Below are 13,242 nucleotides of genomic sequence, written 5' to 3' on the forward strand. Positions count from 1 at the left end.
AGAAAGGGCATCTCAATCTGCTTTGTATTGATTTCTTTTTTTTCTCACTGACATTTTATTCTCTACTTGATTTCCTAATAAAACAAAACACCAGGACTGGAGGTATGGCTCAAATGGTAAAACACTTGTTGAACAAGTACAAGGTATTAAGTTCAAACTCCATACTAAGTACATATACATACATACATACATATATACATACACAAATTCGGTATCTACAGGATAACCGAACGAACTTCAAAATGCCGTATGACAAATTTCAGTCCATTATTCAGCAGAACTATTAGGTTTTATTTCCGTGTGTGTGTGTGTGTGTGTGTGTGTGTGTGTGTGTGTGTGTGTGTGTGTGTGTGTGTGTGTGTGCAGTAGAATGCATCTACACCTGTAAAATATGTCAGCAACAAGCACTGGTATGAAATCTCTTATAACCAAGAATCACACTCTACCCCCAAGATCACTTCTGGGTTGTACACCTATCATCACACCATATCTACTTCCCTAAACCCCAGACAATTCTCCCAGGGAGGCACATTCTGCATCTCAATTTGGGAGCTTTCTGAATCCTTTCTGCCATACTGTGTTCAACAAGAACACAGAGATATACTTAAGCACTAGGTGGCGCTGTATCACCAATATATAATGAGCCTAAAAATTCTTGAAATGGGAGCATAGGTTGTGTTTAAATCGAGATTTCTCAGCCTCAACATTCCTACCATTTGGAAGTGGACTATTCCTTGTTGTGGGGGACTGCCCTGTGCATTGTGGATAGTTTGTTGCATGAGATACCAGTAGCAGACTCTCCCAAGTTGTGACCAGCTCTCTAAACACTGCCTTATATTCCCTGGGAGGCAAAATCTCCCTCTGTAGAGAAGTGCTATGCTGAACAAAACAATGTCTTGCTTTAAGAATTCTATGAGCATTCAATTGTGAAGGAAATTTGGATAAGAAAATTTAGTTCCACTGATGTTTTTCCAACATATATCTTAATAAGCCAGCCATTCCTCAACCTAGATGAATAATTTCTAGACACCATCACATCCGTATAATCCAGATAAATGCTCAGGTGTGGTGTTGGTGGTATAGTGGTGAGCATAGCTGCCTTCCAGATAAATGCTCAGTCATTTTTGCATCCCCTTCCTAATCAATCCATTAGTTCTATAAATTCTAATATTCCTCTTATAGTCAGGCCTTCCTTTCTACTCCCCGAGGCTTCCATTTTCTCCATTTCCCTCAATACTTCTGACTTTAACTATAAAAAAACTTCTACCTGGTCTTGCTGCCTCTGGTTATTGCTGCTTCTCTCTAGATCCAGCACAGATGGCACCAGCAGGTCATTCCATCCCAAAGTACAACTCTGCTGATGTTACTCCCTCATCCTCTAACTGGCAGTACCAGCTGGTAGGTACCAACTATTTTGCTTTGCCCTGTAGTATTCAAGCTGGCATGATTCCCAATATGATAGAGAACCTTCCAGCCCCTCAGAAAGTATTCCTGATGCAGCATAACCTCTTTCCAACCACATGCTTCTCCTCTGATTCTGTCAATCTCTACCTATGGAAAGCTTAATCTTACCTGTTCCTTAAAGCCCATCCCAATGGCCACTGTCTCCATGGGATATTTTCTCATCACCTTGGGGTCTGCAGGAAGAGATCATTTGGTAGTTATATGGAACATGTTCTCTGTACATATGCCTGCCTCCTCCCCTTGAACTTGCCCCTTTTAGCTACTTGTTGCTATAGCCTACAGTAGACTTGAGTTTGTCATTGTGCCTTTGTCCTTGTTAAATTATACAGGGTAAGCATCTACTAACCATCACTGAGTCTAAGCAGTGCACATTAAAAATCTTCTGGAGGGCTTAAAAAAAACTCAACAGCCAAGTCACATTCCAAACCAATTAATAAGTCCTGGGGTTGTGGCACAGTCATCCCTAGTTTTCATTCTTTTTTTTTTTTTTTTTTTTGAAGTCCAAGACTGGAACTCTAATTTAGAACCTGCCACATTCACTCATTGGCTAGCCCTCTACCAACTGAGCCATGCCTCCAACCCCTAGTTCTTAAAGCCTTCTGAGTGGTTTTCACAGTGTGGCCAAGGTGGGAAGAATCATTTTTATTAACATGATTTGTCTCCGGATTTACCCAGAAATGTGCAAAGGGATGCAGATGGCATAAGCTGTGGACATATCCATGCAGAATGCTGTCCCCTGGTTGCACAGACAGTGCCTACCAGGAAAATAGACACAAGCACAGACACTTACCTTACTAGACCCTCTTGTTCTGTGCTAAACTCACTGGACATGCAGAATTCATGAAGCCCCCAGAGGAAACAAAAAAAAGAAAGTTGGGGGTAGGTAATTAGCTTTGTTTAACAAAAGCCATACAGTTCCATGAGTGCCCTTCTCTACAAGTACCTACTGACGGGCTCTTCATGATATGGCCCTTCACACAAGTAAGGATTAGAGGGAAATGGGCAAAGAATATGAATTTGAGTTTTAGAATAATGAGCAATTCATTCCCATGACACTCATTACTATACCATTATCTTTAAATATGATGATAAGCTATGTGTCTCATGAGGAGTAAGATACTTTTTTTTTTTTTGTCAGTCATAAGGCTTGAATTTAGGGCATGGGCTCTGAGCTCTTATTGTTCGAGGCTAGCGCTCTACCACTTTGAGCCACAGCACCACTTCCGGTTTTCTGGTGGTTAATTGGAGATAAAAGTCTCACAAACTTTCTTGACTGGGCTGGCTTTGAACCTTGATCCTCAGATCTCAGCTCCAGAGTAGCTAGGATTACAGGAACAAGCCACCAGTGCTTAATTTTTCTTATTAAGTAAACATTTTCTATTCATTTACATGTTAAAATTATCTAACATTAGGCTGGAGGTGTGCTCAGTAGTACAAAAAAAATTTACCTAGCAAATTAGCATTTATCCACCTCTCCACTACAGCCATTTTCATTCTGCTTACTCTCAGCATTTATAGCCCAATTCTCAGAGGGCTGAAAAGTGTGTTCTTTCTCAATTTCTTGTAATTTCAAGGCTATTGGTCTTCAGCATTTGAAGTGGCTATTATTTACATATTAGCAAAAAGGCAGTTTGTTTGCAGTTCTAGAATATCAAGTATGCTAATATAATTAGAAGAGGTGAACATATTTTTAACAAATATGCAGAATATTTTTGCACTGCATGGATTTTTTTAAAAAGCATGATATTAGCAACTTTTTAAGCATACTGATGACCACTGCATTGTCAGAGTTTAAAAGACGCTTGGCATTCTTCAAGCCGGATTCTGTAATGAACTCAGAAATTTTAATCCACTTAAAACAAGGGAAGGCCATTAGTGGTGACATTCAAACCACTGAGGAGGTGAGCTGATGGTCTGCTCAATCATTAGTGAAGGTACTTCAATTCCAGGTGACCTAAGGACCCAAGGAGGGACCTTGAATAAGGGCCATTATGGGCAACTTTGTCTACACTGGCTGCTTGGAGTTACAACTAACTTATGAATACACCAAATGCCAACAGACTCAGAATCACACCAGAGAGTTACCTTGGGAGAGTTCGGAGGAGAAGGGAGAACAGGTTTTCACCAGCAAAAGCAACTGAAGCACTATCAAATGAATTCAAAACATAGCCTATGTGCTTTTTTTCACAAGTTAATTCCAGGACAATTTATTTCAGCCTCAAAAGAATGGCTGGGGAGAATGCTGACTTCTGGATCTAGGAAAGAAGTCACTGGAAATGATAACTCCTCAATTAAAGGCAGTTGATACATTTCTTTCTGGTTTAAACAGGGTAATTCCATGCTACTCCAGACTCTAAGGAAGAAATAGTCTATATTGACCAATGGCCTTATGTTAAAATGAATTCACACCACTGGATGTTGGTGGCTGGGGCCTGAAATCCTAGCTACCTAGAAGGCTGAGATCTGAGGGCAAACAATTTCAAGAGACCTCCAATTAACAAGTAAAACACAGTAACTGATGCCGGGCACCGGTGGCCTCACGCTTATAATCCTAGCTACTCAGGAGGCTGAGTTCTGAGGATCGTGGTTCAAAGCCAGCCTGGGCAGGAAAGTCCATGAGACTCTTATCTCCAATAAACCACAACAAAACCAGAAATCGTGTTGTAGGTCGAGTTGTAGAGGGCTAGCCTTGAGCTAAAGAGTTCAGGGACAGCGCCCAGTCCCAGAGTTCAAGCCCCATGACTGACAAAAAAACAAAAAACAAAAAAATCCATGGTAACTGGAGGGCTCTAAATTTAAGTCCTAGTACACACACACACACACACACACACACACACACACACAGAATTCACAATAGGATAACAAGTACATTTGGACTCTCAAAATTGAGCATTTTTGGCTCTCTGTTTTTCTTTTTTCTTTTCTTTTTCTTTTTTCTTTCTTTTTTTTTTTTTTTTTGGTCCAGTTGTGGGGCCTGAACTCTGGGCCTGGGCGCTGTCCCTCAGCTCTTCAGCTCAAGGCTAGTGCTCTACCACTTGAGCCACAGCGCCACTTCCAGCTTTTTTCTGTTTGCTTATGTGGTGCTGAGGAATCGAACCCAGGGCCTCATGCATACAAGGCAAGCATTCTACCACTGAGCCACCTTCCCAGCCCTAGCTCTCTGTTTTCCATTTTCACAGTAAGTCCAAACCATAAAGCCTTTATACATTGCCTGTTACTAGAAAGCAATTAATGGATCTGGGATTTATTCCCATTCTGGCCCACTGTGTATACTAAGGCTTATTCTGTGGAACTGAAATCCAGTGGTGATTTAAACCCAAAGTATGTGATAATTTGTATCCTTCTTCCAAAGGTATATGGTACTAGGTTCTGATAGAATAAATCATCTCCATAACAACTGTTGTTTTCCTTAGTAATGCTTTCTTCTTCTTCTTCTTCTTCTTCCTCCTCCTCCTCCTCCTCCTCCTCTTCCTCTTCCTTCTTCTTCTCTGTCTGTCTGTCTGTCTGTCTCTCTGTCAGTGAAGGGGCTTGAACCTAGGGCCTGGGTGCTGTCCTTGAGCTTCTTTTGTTCAAGGCTAGTGCTCTACCACTTTGAGCCACAATACTACTTCTGGTTTTGAGTGGTTGACTGGGATAAGACTTGTCTCATGGGCACTTCTGCCCTGGCTGGCTTTGAACTGTGATCCCCAGATCTCAGCCTCCTGAGTAGCCAGGATTACAGGCCACTGGTGCCTGGCTTATTCAGGCTTTCTTAAAAACAGTGAACATGGTGTTTTGTTACGAAACTGGTGGTTATGTTGTAATCCTAGTTACTCAGGAGGCTGAGGATCCTGGTAAGAAGCCAGCCTGGGCAGGCTGGAAGTGAAAGTGTGGCTCAAGTGATAGAATGCCAGCCTTGAGTGGAAAAGATAAAGGATAACACCCAAGCCCTGAATTCAAGCACCAGTACCAGTGCCAGCGCACACACGCGCGCGCGCACACACACACACACACACACAGTGCTAACAATTAGAAAAATTAAAATTAAAAGGCAATCTAGAGAATATAACGGGCTATTTCTAAAGTTAAATTTTATTCTCAAATGTCAGGTGTGTGTATGTATTTAAATTGTCCATTTACGTGATATAGTCGCATAAAGTCACAGTCTGACGTAGTAAAGAAAGGCGGCACAGAAGAGGCTTAGGAAAACAAGGTATATTTCATCACATGATCTTTGCAAGTGTGCATGTCTGTGTGCCGGCCCTGCGGCTTGAACTCAGGGCCTAGATGCTGTCCCTGAGCTTTTATGCTCAAGGCTAGTACTCTATCACTTGAGCCACAGCTCCACATCTGGCTTTTGGTGGTTCATTGGAGATGAGAGTCTCACAGACTTTCCTGCTGGGCTGGCTTCAGCCAAGATCTTCAGATCTCAGCCTCCTGTGTAAGTAGGATTAACAGGCATGAGCCAACAGTGCCCAGCTCACCTTTTCTTTCTTTCCTTTTTTTTTTTCTGTCATTCATGGGGCTTGAACTCTGTGCCTGGGAGCTGTCCCTCAGCTCTTCAGTTCACGGCTTGCTCTCTACCACTTGAGCCACAGCACCACTTCCAGCTTTTTTTGCTTATGTGGTGCTGAGGAATGGAACCCAGAGCCTCATGCATGCGAGGCAAGCACTCTACCACTGAGCCACCTTCCAGCCCACCTTTTTCTTTCTTTTTTTTTTTTTTTGTCATTCATGGGGCTTGAACTCTGGGCCTGGGTGCTGTCCCTCAGCTCTTCAGTTCATGGTGAGCTCTCTACCACTTGAGCCACAGTGCCACTTCCAGCTTTTTTTGCTTATGTGGTGCTGAGGAACGGAACCCAGAGCCTCATGCATGCAAGGCAAGCGCTCTACCACTGAGCCACCTTCCCAGCTCACCTTTTTCTTTTAATGGTGCTGGGGATGGAACCCAAGGCCTAGCCCAAGCTAAGAATGCACTGTACCATTAACCTACCTCCCTAACTATAGAGGACTTTTCTTAGAGTTTCTATGAAAAAGTCTGAATAATTCTAGAGGGGTCTAAGGTCTAGAAGAGGTCCCAGTTACCTGTTAGCTGGCCCTGTGATAATTAAGGAAAAACAATAGTACCAGATTAGTCTGGAAATATGGCTCAAGTGGTAGGGCTACTGTCTAGCCACATAAATCCCTAGTTCAATCACCAGTACCACAAATAGGTATGGCTCTGGGTTGGCTTATCTGCATTTTGAGAGCAAGCTACCATCAAACCTTTTGCTATCCCTCAGCATAGCCTAGCCCTGTGAGGGCAGTTTCTTCTTAGAAAAGTTTTAAGTATGTTAAAATATAATATATAGCAAAACGTTTAAACAAAAGCAATATACTAACTGGGCACCAGTGGCTCAGGGTTATAATCTTAGCTACTCAAAAGGCTGAGATTTGAGGATCATGTTTCGAAGCCAGCCTGGGCAGGAAAGCCTGTGAGACTCTTATCTCCAATTAACCAGTAAAAAGCTAGGTGGGTAACTGTTCCCCAGTAGCTTTTTGAAAGCAGGAGGACAGGCTGGAGGCCAGCCTTAGCCAGAGCAAGTTCCAGGTGAGCCCAGGTTATGAGACCCTATTTCAGGAAGAAAAGGGAAAGTGAGGGAAGGAAAGTCAGAATCTCTCAACAACATAGCTTTATTTATTTTTTATTATCAAGCATTGAATTTAATGACTTCCAGGGAGAACAAAAAGTATATTAACTGGAGTGGAAAACTCGGGAATTTAGTAAGAGCTGAATGGCTTCTAGAAGTTCCAAAATCAAGTAGTTAAATTCTAAAGCAGATAGCTAAAGTCACAATATTTAAGAGAGACAATTTCCCTTCTTTTGGAGAAGTGAGGTTGAGGGGAGTTTGGGATTGAGATCCCATCTTTTGGTTAAACTAATTTTTTTTACAGAAGTGCTATTAAAATCAAGGTCAAAATAGAAATATATAGTGAGCTTTTGTTTTTCTGCACAAGGTTCTGCACTAAAAACTATAGATAGATAGCTGGGTGCCAGTGCCTCACACCTGTAATCCTAGTTACTCAGGAGGCTGAGATCTGAGGATGGTAGTTCAAAGCCAGGCCGGGCAAGTAAAGTCCGTGAGACAAGTAAAGTCCGTGAGACTCAAATTAACTACCAGAAAAACAAAAGTGGCTCTGTGGCTCAAGTAGTAGTTTGCCTTGAGCTAAAGAGCTCAGTGACAGCACCCAGGCCCAAAGTTCAAGCCTCACAACCAACAAAAAAAAAACAACAACAAAAAAAAAAAACAACCCTATATATAGAGAGAGCACTGGAAAAAACAAGGACATGGTTCCTTTTACAAAATCTTTACAGACAGAGAGCAGGAAGTAACATTTTTGAAAATTAGATTAAAGATCTTACTATGTGTTTGAGAACACCTTTGAGAGCACACACATTTTTCACACTAACTTTATTCATTTGCAAACTCTACAAACTACTGGGGATTATGAACAAAGCTTTTCAGGAGCTGGAAAGATGATTGTGCCCAAACAGCAAGTAAGGCAAAGGCTTGGAATCTTGCCAAAATTCCAGCTCTCCCTGCAGAAGCTGATTGAGACTGAAAGATCCTTACTTTTAGTCTGTGCTGTTTGTCTGCTCAATTAGGTACCATCTAAGAATGCTTGGAGTAAAGAGGGCAAATAAACATTTTTCTTCCATAATTTGCAGTGAAGAAACAAGGTCCTGAGCCCTCCTTGGTTACTTGTTAACAGATAGCAGGAAGAAAAATTTATCAACTTTTTCCGATGGGTGTCTGGATATAACCAAACTTGTGCTTTTTAAAGTTTAAGACCTGCACTACAGATCAAATGGATTGTGATCATTAAGTGTAACTGAGAAAGTAGTAAATTTGATGGAAACACTCTCAAACACAAGGCTGTGTATCGGGCCAGGCTTTGGAATCCATAATGAAAAGACTTAGAAGATGTTATTACTGTGCTGTGATGTAGCTCCGTGGCAAAGCAACTTGCCTCACAAGTGCAATGTCCTGGATTCCACCCCCAGTACCAAAAAAGAAAAGACAAAAAAAAAATACAGCTTAAAAAAAAGCCCAAACAAAAGAAGGTGTTAGTGATTTTTGCTGACTGGTCACAAATTCCAAATGCACAGATAACTTGAGTCTTAGTTTTGCTAACTATGAGAGAGACATTTCCTCAACGGTATGCAAGTTAACCACCAAGCCCTTCTTTCCATCAATGGTTTAGTTTATTTGCATAATAATTAAGCAACTATATAAAAGCAAGTCAAACCCACGCTATGTATTGTTTTACTCCCACTTTAAGCATGATGGCTATTGCTTGTGGAAATAATTTAGTCATTGACTTAGTAAGAAAAATAAAATAGTTAAGAACTATAATGACCTATTTAAATACTAAATGATTCCAATTTAATATTTGTTTGGTTTTGTTCTGGTCCTGAGGCTTGAAACTCGGGGGCTGGGCACTATCTCTGAGCCTGTATGTTCAAGGCTAGTGTTCTATCACTGGAGCTCCAGCTCCGCTTTTTGGAGGCTAATTGGAGATGTGAGCCCGAGTAGCTAGGATTACAGGTGTGTGTGATCCACCAGCACCGGGCTAATTTGGCTAATTTAACACCTTTCTAAATAACTAGCAAACATATACTAAGTTCCAAATACAGGAAAAATTTCAAATTAATCGCGCTTCTCTGCTTTTTTTTTTTTTTTTAACACGTATTAGGAAAACTCCCTTTGTGGGAGGTGGAGCCCCCTTTGTGGGAGGAGGGATTGAGCGTAAAGACGCCACACTCGGACCCAGGGAAGCACTGTCCCCCTCAACCAGGCAGAAAAGCCAGAAAAGCAAGCGCGCGTGCTGCTGATACTTTACAAACCTCTCTGTTTTAATAACATGCACAGCTTTAAAAACACACTCATGCTCACGGACTGACAAAACCAACCCAGCGTACCAGATGCATGCATGGACACAGCGCGCGGACCCGCAGGACCCGCAGGACCCGCGGGAGCCGCCGGCCCCGCACCGGGAAGGCCAGCGCGCAGCATCCCGCGGCGGGACGCGCCAAGCCGGGGAGGCCGTTCCCTTAGCGCGAGCCTCCGCGTCCTCCCACTCCGCCTCCCTCGGAGGAGGTCAAGGGTCGGGACACGGAGTCAGTAACCTCGGAGGCTGCGAGGTTCACGTCACCGGAGTAGTTCACGAATTGTCTTTCAAGAAATCACAGACGGATCGCCAGCCCCTGCGCCCGCTGGGGGAGCGAGGGGAGGCTGGAGGGGCTCCCGCGACTCGAACCCGCGTCCTAACTGGCCATCGGGAAGGGCTCCGGCTGGAAGCCGAAGAGCCTCGGGCCGTAGGGCTCGCCGTCGCCCTGCAGCTTGGCGCCCGCGAAGGCGAGGTAGTGGTCGCGGCCGAAGTGCTCGCAGTGGAGGCTGGACCAGTCCCGCTCGGAGCCGAAGCGCTCGGCCTCGGCCAGGATGCGGGTGAGGGCCATGATGTAGCTCAGCGCCATCTGCAGGGTCTCGTACTTGGACAGCTTTTTATCCTGGCCCCACTGGGGCACCACCCTTCGCAGGCGGTCGAAGGCGGTGTTGAGCCCCTGCATGCGGCGCCGCTCGCGCGCGTTGGCCGCCAGGCGCCTGCGCGCCGCGCTCTCCAGCCGCCCGGCCCCGGCGCACGCGCCTGCGCACTCGGCTCCGCCGGCGGCGCACGGGGCTGCTGCGGCGCGCGCGGCCGCCAAAGACCCGCTGGGCTTGCAGGAGGACTTCATCCCCGGGGCTGGCGGCGGGAGGGGCGGAGCTCGGCCTGCTCGGGGACCCCGCGGGGTGCGTGGGCTGTGGTCAATCGAGTCGCTTCCCAGCGTGGATCTTCCTAGCAAATAGTCGCCGATCAGCTCACTTGCAAACAGTTACGGTGGGGAGCGCGCGCGACTCGGCCTTCTGTCCTGCTGGATGCCTCTTAAAATGTACGGGAAGTGGAGATGCGCAAGGAAAAAGTCATTGTTTCCCCGCACCGTGAAGTTGAAAAGGAGAAGGAAATCTTTCTTGCAGCAGTGTGTGGTGTGTCTGCTTCGAGGAGCGGCCTGTGCGGTGCTCTGGGAAAGCCTGCTGTCCAGGCAGATCTTCCCCCCGTCCACGTAGATTCCCCCTGCCTAGGTAGATCTCCTCCTGTCCAGGCAGATCTCCCCCAGGCAAATCTCCCCTGCCCAGGCAGATCTCCCCCTGTCCAGGCAGATCTCCCCCTGTCCAGGCAGATCTCCCCCTGTCCAGACAGATCTCCCTCTGTCCAGGCAGATCTCCCCCTGCCCAGGCAGATCTCCCCCTGTTCCCGTAGATCTCCCCCTGTCCCCGTAGATCTCCCCCTGTCCCCGTAGATCTCCCCCTGTCCCCGTAGATCTCCCCCGGTCCAGACAGATCTCCCTCTGTCCAGGCAGATCTCCCTCTGTCCAGGCAGATCTCCCCCTGTCCAGGCAGATCTCCTGTCCAGGCAGATCTCCTCCTGTCCAGGCAGATCTCCTGTCCAGGTAGATCGACCCCTGTCCCCGTAGATCTCCCCCTGTCCAGACAGATCTCCTTTTGTCCAGGCGGATCTCCCCCTGCCCAGGCAGATCTCCCCCTGCCCAGGCGGATCTCCCCCTGTCCAGGCAGATCTCCCCAGCCCCGCAGGGAGGAAGCGCGCGCCCCGCGTGCGGGAGCTGTCGGCGAGTGCTGCGGGAAGCTTTGAGGGAGGAGAATTTATAGCCGTGGACTGCAGGAGGGAACAGGTGGTGGCAGGTGGGCGGGCGTCCCTCGGCTTCCCTCTCAGCACCTTCCCACCCTGGGAACCGCGCGGGGCCGGGCGGGGGAAGGGAGGGCGACGCACAGCACAATTCTGACACGACTGCCTTGGTCTGTTGAGGTTTCTCCAAAGCTATGTCCAGCACTAACGCACCATCTGGAGCCGCCTGGCTGTCCCCGAAAGAATAACAAGCTGGGGGTGCGGGGAGCGCTTTGACCATCTTTTCCCATGTCAGCAGGCAGCTTATGGATCAAAAAAGAACACTTCACCGCGGCTTTTTAAGTTATTAGAAACGGTTGCTTTTGACATTGTGAGATACATCTCAAGTGTAGCATAACAGGGCTGAGCTATACTGAGACGTGTGACCATCTGGCATAATGGTGATCTGGTACACGGACATTTTGATGGTATCTAGTAAGTGAATTGGGACAAATTATTAATATCACTATGCAACTAATTTGGCTATTTTCTGTGAAATAACATATCAAAAGGTATTAATGTGTACATCCAAAGCCATATTCTTCTAATTTTGTGCGTGGATTACATGATTTCAGATGCCTAGGCAAATTATTCAGTGTCTATATGTTATTTCCCTTGTTCATAAATGTTTGTGGGATACACAGGAAATGATCACTAATTCCTTAGTTTTTTTTCCATTTAAATCTAATAAAACCAATAATACACATATTTGTGCAAAGTGAAAACAGCTATATAATTACGAAGTTTTAAAAGATAATTTCTAAAGGTAGATCGTTTTTCCCCTCTCATTTTTCAAGGCTGCAGATACTTCGTACAACTTAAATATTCCATTTGCATCACGTGTCCTAAGGAACAAATCATACTTTCACCCATGAGAATCAGTATATGATGTATATAGAGAAACCATTAATTTGATGCTCTCATGTCAGCTTGTTCATTATTTGTGAGAAGACCCAAGAGGCAAGGAAACTAGTTCCAAATAGTTTCCATTCAAAACAATTTATGGGTATTTCAGGATATTTCCAAGCAAGCTCTCTGTCCTTCTGAAATCTGGACATACCAGTATTATTCTGGTATGTTTGTTGGATTAAGTCATCAACAAACTCTCACCAATCAAGAGTCCTTTAACTGTGACTTGCTTCTCCCTGCCATTACCTTGGACCAACCCCATTGTCACGACCCTGACTCCAACTCCTTCTGCCCATAAATAGTTGATTAATCCCAGCTGAAGCAGTGACAATGAAATGAAGTTGAATAACATGAAGACAATAAGATGCACTTGAACATTAATGACCTTCAACATGACAGATGTTGAGCACAGACTTTTGCACGGAGCCACTCAGCTCTGTTACTCTGGGTCATAACAGTCTTGGTTGCCAATAGCCCTCCTGTGATGGCAAAGTTGGTGCTGGCTAGTCATCAAAAAGGCAAATGTATTTGAGTTTTTGTGGAAATCTGCCCTTTTCGCTACTACCATTTCTCCTGTTCATTTATCTCCCTCTATGCTGCTCCATGGGATATTTCTTTACAAAACCATCCCTGGGCTTTTTCCCATCACTATTGTCCAACATATTAATGAGATGGATGGTTTTATAAGCTATGTTTCAGAAATGTCTTGGGGTGGGGCTGGGAAGATGGCTCAGTGGTAGAGCGCTTGCCTTGCATGCCTGAGGCCCTGGGTTTGATTCCTCAGTACCACATAAGCAGAAAAAGAAAAAAGCCAGAAATGGCGCTGTGGCTCAAGTGGTAGAGTGCTTGTCTTGAGCTGAAGAGCTGAGGGACAGCGCCCAGGCCCAGAATTCAGGCCCAAAATCGGACCCCCCCAAAAAAAGAAATGTCTTGGGATATCGGGGTGTCGTGGAAAAATAAGGACACCAACTCACAAAGAAATCAGCAAGGCAAAGTTTACTGCTGCAGAAGGGTGCACTACTGACAAGTAACAAAAGTGTGAAGCCTGTGTGTCTCTGATCATATAAAATAATATTTAGCGAAAAGAACTCCAGGAAAGGGAAAAAAGAGGGTTTTTTTTCTTTGTTG

The 13,242-nt window shown here is 45.2% G+C and overlaps 1 protein-coding gene across 1 annotated transcript; it reads right to left on the reverse strand.

Moving 5' to 3' along the window:
* Positions 1-9,751: 9,751 nt before the first annotated feature.
* Positions 9,752-10,219, reverse strand: Atoh7 (atonal bHLH transcription factor 7). The gene has a single exon (XM_042696265.1). It carries the CDS (start codon positions 10,217-10,219, stop codon positions 9,752-9,754), a length of 468 nt encoding a protein of 155 aa, XP_042552199.1.
* Between the last annotated feature and the right edge of the window lie 3,023 nt (positions 10,220-13,242).

The sequence above is a fragment of the Dipodomys spectabilis genome, unplaced genomic scaffold (assembly GCF_019054845.1).
Source record: "Dipodomys spectabilis isolate Male_0828 unplaced genomic scaffold, ASM1905484v1 ptg000207l, whole genome shotgun sequence".
NCBI classification, from domain to species: Eukaryota; Metazoa; Chordata; class Mammalia; order Rodentia; family Heteromyidae; genus Dipodomys; species Dipodomys spectabilis.